Source organism: Physella acuta, unplaced genomic scaffold (genome assembly GCF_028476545.2).
Source record: "Physella acuta isolate Inbredline_101_S28 unplaced genomic scaffold, ASM2847654v3 ptg000769l, whole genome shotgun sequence".
Taxonomy (NCBI): domain Eukaryota; kingdom Metazoa; phylum Mollusca; class Gastropoda; family Physidae; genus Physella; species Physella acuta.
In genome coordinates this window covers 24186-36611 of record NW_026732287.1, presented here as the reverse complement: position 1 = coordinate 36611, position 12426 = coordinate 24186, and the positions used below count along the sequence as shown (strand labels likewise).

Genomic DNA, 12426 nt, shown 5'->3' with positions numbered 1-12426 from the left:
ACATAACTAGTCAATAAAAATTCAAACTAATTATAAAATAAAATTAAAATTACGTAACTAGATACAAAATAAATAAAAATCAAATTAATTAAACTTATTAAAAATAAAATAATTAAATTAAAAATAAACAAAATAAAAATAATTAAAAAGTTAAAATCAAACAAATACAAAATAAATAAAAAAATCGAATTAATTAAACTTATTAAAAATAAACAAACAAAACACAAACAAAGTAATTAAAATCAAATTAATTAAAAAACAATAAAATTACGTAACTAGGTCAAAAATTAATTAAAATTTAAAAAACTCATTAAAACTAATTAAAAAACGCATTAAAATTACGTAACTAGGTCAAAAATTAATTAAAATTTAAAAAACTCATTAAAACTAATTAAAAAACGCATTAAAATTACGTAACTAGGTCAATGATTACGTCATAATGTTACTAATTACGTCACAAGGTCACCGGTGGTGACCTACTGACCTACTCCGCATCCGCATCACCCACCCTAGGGTGGGTGAGTATTTTACTATATCTCATTGTCCCTGCGGCTCACCCACCCTCACCCACCTTCACCCAGGTGGGTGAGTATTTTACTATATGTCATTGTCCCTGCGGCTCACCCACCCTCACCCAGGTGGGTGAGTATTTTACTATATGTCGGTGTACCTCCTGCTCACCCAGGGAGTATTTTACTATATGTCATTGTCCCTGCGGCTCACCCATTCACCCTGGTGGGTGAGTATTTTGCTATATGTCATTGTTCCTGCGGCTCACCCAGGCAGGGAGTATTTTCCTATATAGCCTTTGTTCCTGCTCCTGCTCCTGCTCCTGCTCCTGCTCCTGCTCACCCATGATACCCAAAAGGGACCTAATATACTACTCATGTCCAGCTCTGGAACCTACAGAAACCTGACGGACCAGCGGCTGACCACAGCACCCACCCAGGTGAACAAGTTTATCGAGGACAGTGTGCGCATGCTCTGGTTTGTCGTGCTCAAGTGCGCCATGTACGAGCTCTTCAGTCTGGTGGGGATAATTTCCAACGTCGTCAGTCTCTCCGTCTTCTCGCGCATCGGTTGCCATGACAGCGTCAACGTCTGGCTGGTGGCGCTGACCATCTCCGACCTGGTCAGTCTGCTAGTGCTCCTCTGGATGGGGGTGTGCTACAACCCCTGGTTCACCTACTCGGACGTGACCTTTGACACCTGGTCGCTGGTGTACCTGACGGGCGGCTGGCCCAAGATTTACCTGGCCCGGGTCACTAGTTGGGTCACGGCCTTCGTCACGCTCGAGCGCTGCCTGTGTATCGCCCTCCCGCTCAGGGTCAAGGCCATCTTCACCAGAGGCCGCTCAATATTCATCAACGCCTCCATCTTTCTCCTCATCTTCCTCATCATGCCGCCCATCTACGTAACGACAGGCCTCAGCTGGCAGTGGTACCCTGACCGCAACAAGACTCTGCTGGGCCTGGACTTCACGTCAGAACGTAACGACATCTACAACACTGTCATCTCCATCAACATCATTCTCACCTACCTCTCCTTCTTCGTCGTCCTCCTCAGCTCCTTCGTCCTGCTCGTCAGCCTGGAGAGACATGCACGCTGGAGGAAGGTCAAGGCTGACGTCAAGCCCAGCTCGGCCACGGCTAAGGAGTTGAAGGTCAGCCGGATGGTCTTGCTGATTGCCGTGACCTTCATGGGGACCTACCTGCCGGGCACGGCGCTGCTGTTGGTGATGGTGTTTGTGCCAGAGTTCAACAAGGGCCGGACCTACCACAACCTCTTTAATTTAAGAATTGACTTTTTCAACTATAATAGCGAGGCGCGTTGTTGTAACCAATTAAAAAATCTGTCAGAGCTACATTTTTATAATGATTAAATTTAAATCACAATAATTAGATTTTCTTAATCAACGGTTTGAAGACTGAACTATTACTATTGAAGTATTCACCACAACAAAATAAACGACTAGGGGTACTTTAGCAACATAATTTACATTTAACCATCTGTTTTTGTTGATAAAAATGGTGGTGTTGCTGTTTGCTGTCTGTACATGGTCTTCGCCTAACAAGCAGACATCAATTAAAATAATTTGTAGCGTCACACCACCATCTTATTTAAATAATTAGTGATGCTAATTTTTGAACAATCGCAGCAGTCTAGTATACTTTAATTTTAATTAGGTCTAATTAAATATTTAGATTTTAAAAACATTCCCCTGAACCAAACTACTGTTATAAAGTTGTATGACCTGCAACAAGACAGTGGAACTGTGCATATGACGTCATCAAAAGATGTGTAGGGCTGACGAATGGCACAATTTGACAACATTACGTCATCATTGAGGGGATCAGAGTAAAAACATTGTGTAAAGACTATCCGCGATAGTAAGGATAGCTTCAACTCAATCGTCAACAACATTTTGTAAAACCTAGCCGGGATAGTAAGGATAGCTTCAACTCAATCGTCAACAACATTTTGTAAAACCTAGCCGGGATAGTAAGGATAGCTTCAACTCAATCGTCAACAACATTTTGTAAAACCTAGCCGCGATAGTAAGGATAGCTTCAACTAAATCGTCAAGAACATTTTGTAAAGACTAGCCGCGATAGTAAGGATAGCTTCAACTAAATCGTCAACAACATTTTGTAAAACCTAGCCGCGATAGTAAGGATAGCTTCAACTAAATCGTCAAGAACATTTTGTAAAGACTAGCCGCGATAGTAAGGATAGCTTCAACTCAATCGTCAACAACATTTTACTGCTCTAAGTCCTGGTTTCAAGAATTAAAAACGTTAATTTATAGAAACGTTGGCAACATTGATTAAATCGTGTGCCTGCAGAACTTAGCGCCATGAAAATGTTGTCATCAAGTAATATCAACAAGACAACTGTCTGCAACTTTTAGAACCAAGAAAAAATTATCGTCTTTTCCTGTTTGTGCCCAAGACATTTGGGCAGATGAAGTAGAGTTCCTCTGTTTCAATTACCTCGGCATACTGGTGGATAATGTGGTCAGCACTATGCAAAACTGCCTTAGTTTCCCTAACGTGAGTTAGGTACCCTGGTGGGTGGCTGGCACATTACTCCAATAAAACTTTTATCTCATATGACGCATGTAACGTTGTCTGTGAGGGTGTGTCCTCGGGTCTAGTTCAGGTGGGGTCAGTCCCTACATCGGACATCGTCAGCACACGATCTTAAACAACAGGAGACCGCCAATCTTAGTACACAATGCTAGTATACAATGTTAGTACACAATGTTAGTACACAGTGCTAGTACACAATGTTAGTACACAGTGCTAGTACACAATCCAATAACAACACTCAGAAACAACGAAGGAAGGATGAATCGTAAAACATGTAAGAGCTAAGAAACTATATCAAAGATTACAAAATAAAAACAGTTGTGAGATAGTTTGAAACAATTAAACGAGTTCACCTATTCCTACTTGTAAATAAAGCGGCCTTGACCTGTCTACGTGAAAGTATAAGACGGCCATATTGTTAGAGCCATGGATACCTTGAGCGACATGTCCAGCTCTGGAACCTACAGAAACCTGACGGACCAGCGGCTGACCACAGCACCCACCCAGGTGAACAAGTTTATCGAGGACAGTGTGCGCATGCTCTGGTTTGTCGTGCTCAAGTGCGCCATGTACGAGCTCTTCAGTCTGGTGGGGATAATCTCCAACGTCGTCAGTCTCTCCGTCTTCTCGCGCATCGGTTGCCATGACAGCGTCAACGTCTGGCTGGTGGCGCTGACCATCTCCGACCTGGTCAGTCTGCTAGTGCTCCTCTGGATGGGGGTGTGCTACAACCCCTGGTTCACCTACTCGGACGTGACCTTTGACACCTGGTCGCTGGTGTACCTGACGGGCGGCTGGCCCAAGATTTACCTGGCCCGGGTCACTAGTTGGGTCACGGCCTTCGTCACGCTCGAGCGCTGCCTGTGTATCGCCCTCCCGCTCAGGGTCAAGGCCATCTTCACCAGAGGCCGCTCAATATTCATCAACGCCTCCATCTTTCTCCTCATCTTCCTCATCATGCCGCCCATCTACGTAACGACAGGCCTCAGCTGGCAGTGGTACCCTGACCGCAACAAGACTCTGCTGGGCCTGGACTTCACGTCAGAACGTAACGACATCTACAACACTGTCATCTCCATCAACATCATTCTCACCTACCTCTCCTTCTTCGTCGTCCTCCTCAGCTCCTTCGTCCTGCTCGTCAGCCTGGAGAGACATGCACGCTGGAGGAAGGTCAAGGCTGACGTCAAGCCCAGCTCGGCCACGGCTAAGGAGTTGAAGGTCAGCCGGATGGTCTTGCTGATTGCCGTGACCTTCATGGGGACCTACCTGCCGGGCACGGCGCTGCTGTTGGTGATGGTGTTTGTGCCAGAGTTCAACAAGGGCCGGACCTACCACAACCTCTTTACCGTCGTCTGGGCCTTTGTTCATCTGCTTGAGGCCTTCAACTCCTCCATTAACATTTTCGTCTATTTGAAAAGTTCAAAGTTCAACGCTGTCTTCAACCAACAGTTTTACAGCTTTCAAAGATTGTTCAAGCTTCGAGTTATCAAAGTAGATGTCAATAAAAGTCACGGAGAGCAGTTTTAGACAGGAAATCCAAATCTCGTAAAGGCTGTATCAAGATACAGAAACACCATTTGGGAAAGTGATGGTGCTGGTCAGTGACCTTGAATGATAAGTGGTGTGTGCTGGTCAGTGACCTTGAAAGACTGGTTAGTGACCTTGAAGGACTGGTGATGGCTAGTGTTCAAAGGCTGGTGTCGACAAAAAAATAAATTAAAATCTGGTTTAAGTTAAATTGTTCCCAGCAATTTTTTTTCACGCAAACAAGACACACAATATACAGACAATCCAAATATAAGACTATATAAAACTATTTTCTTTAAAATTCTGTTTTACAACGTTAGCTAAATAATGTAATTTTTGAGATTTCGGTCGATTAATTTTAAGTGATCAGATTTTCAACGTGTTGTGACATACTTGTTCCGTTTTTATTTTCAATTGACCGCAGAATTCATTTGAGCTTTAAATACTAGGTTTACCCATCGTGTCTGAAAAAGACAATTAAAATTTGGTTGTAGGTTTGTTTGTAAATATGTATGTGAAACAATGGCATAACGTATTACAGGAACATATAAACAAAAACAGTAATGCAAAGATAAGTTTAATAATAATAATAATAATGAAAATTATTATTATTAATTATTATACTATTATTACAATTATAAATACTACATAATAATAACCGTTATTAATGTTATCACTGAACAGGTCATATTCAGTGGCGGCACTGTAGTTCCGCCCCTGGTCATATTCAGTGGCGGCACTGTAGTTCCGCCCCTGGTCATATTCAGTGGCGGCACTGTAGTTCCGCCCCTGGTCATATTCAGTGGCGGCACTGTAGTTCCGCCCCTGGTCATATTCAGTGGCGCCACTGTAGTTCCGCCCCTGGTCATATTCAGTGGCGGCACTGTAGTTCCGCCCCTGGTCATATTCAGTGGCGGCACTGTAGTTCCGCCCCTGGTCATATTCAGTGGCGGCACTGTAGTTCCGCCCCTGGTCATATTCAGTGGCGGCACTGTAGTTCCGCCCCTGGTCATATTCAGTGGCGGCACTGTAGTTCCGCCCCTGGTCATATTCAGTGGCGGCACTGTAGTTCCGCCCCTGGTCATATTCAGTGGCGGCACTGTAGTTCCGCCCCTGGTCATATTCAGTGGCGCCACTGTAGTTCCGCCCCTGGTCATATTCAGTGGCGGCACTGTAGTTCCGCCCCTGGTCATATTCAGTGGCGGCACTGTAGTTCCGCCCCTGGTCATATTCAGTGGCGGCACTGTAGTTCCGCCCCTGGTCATATTCAGTGGCGGCACTGTAGTTCCGCCCCTGGTCATATTCAGTGGCGGCACTGTAGTTCCGCCCCTGGTCATATTCAGTGGCGGCACTGTAGTTCCGCCCCTGGTCATATTCAGTGGCGGCACTGTAGTTCCGCCCCTGGTCATATTCAGTGGCGGCACTGTAGTTCCGCCCCTGGTCATATTCAGTGGCGGCACTGTAGTTCCGCCCCTGGTCATATTCAGTGGCGGCACTGTAGTTCCGCCCCTGGTCATATTCAGTGGCGGCACTGTAGTTCCGCCCCTGGTCATATTCAGTGGCGGCACTGTAGTTCCGCCCCTGGTCATATTCAGTGGCGGCACTGTAGTTCCGCCCCTGGTCATATTCAGTGGCGGCACTGTAGTTCCGCCCCTGGTCATATTCAGTGGCGGCACTGTAGTTCCGCCCCTGGTCATATTCAGTGGCGGCACTGTAGTTCCGCCCCTGGTCATATTCAGTGGCGGCACTGTAGTTCCGCCCCTGGTCATATTCAGTGGCGGCACTGTAGTTCCGCCCCTGGTCATATTCAGTGGCGGCACTGTAGTTCCGCCCCTGGTCATATTCAGTGGCGGCACTGTAGTTCCGCCCCTGGTCATATTCAGTGGCGGCACTGTAGTTCCGCCCCTGGTCATATTCAGTGGCGGCACTGTAGTTCCGCCCCTGGTCATATTCAGTGGCGGCACTGTAGTTCCGCCCCTGGTCATATTCAGTGGCGGCACTGTAGTTCCGCCCCTGGTCATATTCAGTGGCGGCACTGTAGTTCCGCCCCTGGTCATATTCAGTGGCGGCACTGTAGTTCCGCCCCTGGTCATATTCAGTGGCGGCACTGTAGTTCCGCCCCTGGTCATATTCAGTGGCGGCACTGTAGTTCCGCCCCTGGTCATATTCAGTGGCGGCACTGTAGTTCCGCCCCTGGTCATATTCAGTGGCGGCACTGTAGTTCCGCCCCTGGTCATATTCAGTGGCGGCACTGTAGTTCCGCCCCTGGTCATATTCAGTGGCGGCACTGTAGTTCCGCCCCTGGTCATATTCAGTGGCGGCACTGTAGTTCTGCCCCTGGTCATATTCAGTGGCGGCACTGTAGTTCCGCCCCTGGTCATATTCAGTGGCGGCACTGTAGTTCCGCCCCTGGTCATATTCATTGGCGGCACTGTAGTTCCGCCCCTGGTCATATTCAGTGGCGGCACTGTAGTTCCGCCCCTGGTCATATTCAGTGGCGGCACTGTAGTTCCGCCCCTGGTCATATTCAGTGGCGGCACTGTAGTTCCGCCCCTGGTCATATTCAGTGGCGGCACTGTAGTTCCGCCCCTGGTCATATTCAGTGGCGGCACTGTAGTTCCGCCCCTGGTCATATTCAGTGGCGGCACTGTAGTTCCGCCCCTGGTCATATTCAGTGGCGGCACTGTAGTTCCGCCCCTGGTCATATTCAGTGGCGGCACTGTAGTACCGCCCCTGGTCATATTCAGTGGCGGCACTGTAGTTCCGCCCCTGGTCATATTCAGTGGCGGCACTGTAGTTCCGCCCCTGGTCATATTCAGAGGCGGCACTGTAGTTCCGCCCCTGGTCATATTCAGTGGCGGCACTGTAGTTCCGCCCCTGGTCATATTCAGTGGCGGCACTGTAGTTCCGCCCCTGGTCATATTCAGTGGTGGCACTGTAGTTCCGCCCCTGGTCATATTCAGTGGTGGCACTGTAGTTCCGCCCCTGGTCATATTCAGTGGTGGCACTGTAGTTCCGCCCCTGGTCATATTCAGTGGCGGCACTGTAGTTCCGCCCCTGGTCATATTCAGTGGCGGCACTGTAGTTCCGCCCCTGGTCATATTCAGTGGTGGCACTGTAGTTCCGCCCCTGGTCATATTCAGTGGTGGCACTGTAGTTCCGCCCCTGGTCATATTCAGTGGTGGCACTGTAGTTCCGCCCCTGGTCATATTCAGTGGCGGCACTGTAGTTCCGCCCCTGGTCATATTCAGTGGCGGCACTGTAGTTCCGCCCCTGGTCATATTGATCGAATCACCACGGGTGACATCTCTCTATTTAAAATCCCATTTTTTAGCAGCAGGAGTAACTCGTGGTGTACAGGACATGCTATCACAACCCCGGTTCTTTCCCTTTATCTAGAGCTGGGTGGCTAGGAATATAGCTGTAGCGACACGATATTGTTGGCTGTGTGACATCACTAGATCGATCACGTAAGAAATAAAGCTGTGTGACACGATTGGCCGAATGGTGTCGTGGTTAAATTTATTTAACTGGGTGTGTGTTTAAGTTTAGTGAGCAAGCGGTACGGACTGCTGGTACCATGTCGAAGAACGACTTAGTATCACTTCTAACAGACGGGATTATCACGTGACTAAAATGCATTAACGTTGCCAGGGAAACTGTCCCAGCAGGCGGTAGGGCTAAAGCAATGTTTTTGGGGGGCACCGGGTCTGCGGGTCCCGTCCACAGGTCTGTGGGTCCCGTCACATGGTCTGTGGGTCCCGTCACATGGTCTGTGGGTCCCGTCACATGGTCTGTGGGTCCCGTCTACGGGTCTGTGGGTCCCGTCACATGGTCTGTGGGTCCCTCCCCGGGTCTGTGGGTCCCGTCACATGGTCTGTGGGTCCCGTCACATGGTCTGTGGGTCCCGTCACATGGTCTGTGGGTCCCGTCACATGGTCTGTGGGTCCCGTCACATGGTCTGTGGGTCCCGTCACATGGTCTGTGGGTCCCGTCACATGGTCTGTGGGTCCCGTCACATGGTCTGTGGGTCCCGTCACATGGTCTGTGGGTCCCGTCACATGGTCTGTGGGTCCCGTCACATGGTCTGTGGGTCCCGTCACATGGTCTGTGGGTCCCTCCACGGGTCTGTGGGTCCCGTCACATGGTCTGTGGGTCCCGTCACATGGTCTGTGGGTCCCTCCACGGGTCTGTGGGTCCCGTCACATGGTCTGTGGGTCCCGTCACATGGTCTGTGGGTCCCGTCCACGGGTCTGTGGGTCCCGTCACCGGGGTCTGTGGGTTTAAACGTCTACCGAGAACAACATAATAGCAGGCTGTAAATTGTGAAGACAAAGCTAGACTGGGATAAGGGAGTGGATGGACATAGAGTTGTGAATTGTAGGGTCAGGGCAGAGCCTAGTCGGAACGGCTGGGATGGACATAAGGTTGTAAATTGTAGGGCCAGGGCAGGGCCTAGTCGGAACGGCTGAGAATATGGCTATTCCCAGCTATAGCGATCTGCAACTTCGTGTATTACACGTAGAAAATAGAATACAGTTTCCTAATCCTTTAAAACGAAGTCACATTACACGTAGAAAATAGAATACAGTTTCCTAATCCTTTAAAACAAAGTCACTTTTATTTTGTGTAAAAAACAATTGAAGACAGTCTTGTATAATGATGTTGCAAGTCGTTTTGTTTGTCTGCTTGTTTGTTTGTTTGTTTGTTTGTTGTGATTAAAAATCGTCAGGTAAAAATAAAAATCGACGTCTGCTCTACAGACGTTAATGAGGTTAATTAACCCAAATGGCATCCAAACTAGTCGAGTGCTGTCATTAGCCCTCGATACGACATCTTAGCACGCCATCATTTCGTTCAATGGCGACAGCAGGTTTACAGTAGTGGGTAAGGAGGTTTACAGTAGTGGGTAAGGAGGTTTACAGTAGTGGGTAAGGAGGTTTAGAGTAGTGGGTAAGGAGGTTTAGAGTAGTGGGTAAGGAGGTTTAGAGTAGCGGGTAAGGAGGTTGGTCAGTTGACAGCTATAGAATCGTTCGCTGTAAACCACGTTGACTTAACCACTGTATTACCTACAGCACTAGACAAATCTACGAATAGCCTCTATCAAACAGCCCGCCAGCCCACCAGCCCACAGAAATCTTTCCTCTACTTGACTTTGCAGTCAGATTTTGTGACTGATTGTTGAGGTGTTTTCTCTCCGTCACATTAGCATAGCCATCAAACCAATTCTTTGTTCATGCATTCATTTACAACTTGGTTATCGGCTAATTAAAAACTACTCACGTGACTAGTAATAAAGAACGAAAGAAAACACGTCCATTATAAATCACGCAAAAACAACCAAAGAATTTGTTGTAAACACTTTTTTCTACATCTGTTTTGGGTGTAATTACGTCAGTATAATTCATCACTAATTGCAAATTCTCGAGATAAAAAAAAATCACAAATCTCCGTTTATCGAGATAAATAAATCTTAATTTCTCGAGATAACGACAAACGGCATGAAGATTTTAGTGGGGAAAAAATATACATTCGTTTGGACAATGACTTTACATACAGGTAGGTGTAGGCTATAGCATGTGTTGTTGCATAAGGGCACAATCAACAAAACACTGAGTGAAGTACCAACACACACTAACACAGACACACATAAACAGAAACATACAGACACACCAAGAGACACACAAACACAGACACACTCATACACACTTAAACAGACACACAGACACACCAAGATATACAAAAACACACACCAACAGAAACACACAAACACAGACACACAACAACACAGACAGACCAACAGACACACCAAAAGACACACAAACACAGACACACACAGAAACACACAGACACACCAACACAGAGTGAAGTACACACAAACCTAGAGAACAGTGGTCAAAGGTTTCAGGCCATGACAAAGAAGACCAATACAAGAGAGCGACTTGGTTCAAGGAAACTTGTATCTGTTGACACAGTGATGGTGGGTACCATCTGGTGGGTACCATCTGGTGGGTACCATCTGGTGGGTACCATCTGGTGGGTACCATCTGACACATCTAGTGGGTACCATCTGACACTGTCTAGTGTAGGATGACAGAACACCTTCCTTGGGGTCAGGAATAGATATGACCCCTGGCTTAGGTCTCACGAGATTCTGGTACCTCAGGCGGTGCCAGAATTTGCGAGGGTCAGGACGGTGCCAGTAACACAGTGCTCACCCAAACGGCTAGCTGTCAACACCCCCATATTGCCGGCAACCCAAGAACCGGCTAGCTGTCAACACTCCCATATTGCCGGTAAAGTAAGAACCGGCTAGCTGTCAACACGCCCATATTGCCGGTAAAGTAAGAACCGGCTAGCTGTCAACACGCCCATATTGCCGGCAACACAAGAACCGGCTAGCTGTCAACACGCCCATATTGCCGGCAACACAGGAACCGGCTAGCTGTCAACACGCCCATATTGCCGGCAACCAAAGAACCGGCTAGCTGTCAACACGCCCATATTGCCGGCAACCGAAGAACCGGCTAGCTGTCAACACGCCCATATTGCCGGCAACACAAGAACCGGCTAGCTGTCAACACGCCCATATTGCCGGTAAAGTAAGAACCGGCTAGCTGTCAACACGCCCATATTGCCGGCAACACAAGAACCGGCTAGCTGTCAACACGCCCATATTGCCGGCAACACAGGAACCGGCTAGCTGTCAACACGCCCATATTGCCGGCAACCGAAGAACCGGCTAGCTGTCAACACCCCCATATTGCCGGTAAAGTAAGAACCGGCTAGCTGTCAACACCCCTTATTTTGCCGGCAACACAAGAACCGGCTAGCTGTCAACACTCCCATATTGCCGGTAAAGTAAGAACCGGCTAACTGTCAACACGCCCATATTGCCGGTAACGTGAGACCCCCCACCCACCCAAGCCCTGTTTACGTCTGTCATAGAGGGGAGGGAGGGGAGTGGTGCAGGAAGCCGTTTGACAACAGTTCAAATAATAATTATCGCTGGACGTTGCCAGTGGCAACCCACGGCCTTGCCGGCAGTTTCCGGTTTACGACGTCATGTCGAAACGCGCGGATCGATAACTTTTGAGTGGACGCTTCAAACAAGTTGTACACAACACATGACCAACAAATGACAAACACACCACACAACTTTGAAGTGGACACACCAAGCAAGTTGTACACTATCTTCTGGTGGTGACACACTCCACTATCTCCAGTAGGGGACAGTTATGCTAGGTGTGCCGCTACTGATTCACAACACACCCCATAACACACCACAACGAAAAACACAACATACAACACACCTACGTGAACAAGACTAGATACATTACCACATTCTACAATTGTTGTCCCTAATATCATTTGTTTTCACCTTAAGCATATCGCAGGTGATATTTTATCTTAGTTTAAGCACTTCAGTCTTCTGTCCTGCCTACAATTGTTGTCCCTAATATCGTTTGTTTTCACCTGAAGCATATCCCAGGTGATATTTTATCTTAGTTTAAGCACTTCAGTCTTCTGTCCTGCCTACAATTGTTGTCCCTAATATCGTTTGTTTTCACCTGAAGCATATCCCAGGTGATATTTTGTCTTAGTTTAAGCACTTCAGTCCTCTGTCCTGCCTACAATTGAACCTGCCCACGTGACTAGCACACGTGATCCCCGTGTGAACTACATCAGTGAGGTGAGTACTAAGTACCCCAGGGTGGGGGCGTCAAATGCCCCGCTTCATTACGGCAAACTCACCCACAGCTCCAGGCGGGGCAATTTTCATCTGATCTCAAAGTTGGTGGAG

The 12426-nt window shown here is 47.7% G+C and overlaps 2 protein-coding genes across 2 annotated transcripts; both read left to right on the top strand.

Moving 5' to 3' along the window:
- The first annotated feature begins 886 nt into the window (after positions 1-886).
- LOC131950512 (uncharacterized) lies at positions 887-1882 on the top strand. The gene has a single exon (XM_059312703.1). The coding sequence runs from the start codon at positions 887-889 to the stop codon at positions 1880-1882; it is 996 nt and encodes a 331-aa protein (XP_059168686.1).
- A 1636-nt stretch (positions 1883-3518) lies between these two features.
- Positions 3519-4622, top strand: LOC131950511 (uncharacterized). The gene has a single exon (XM_059312702.1). The coding sequence runs from the start codon at positions 3519-3521 to the stop codon at positions 4620-4622; it is 1104 nt and encodes a 367-aa protein (XP_059168685.1).
- The last annotated feature ends 7804 nt before the right edge of the window (positions 4623-12426 follow it).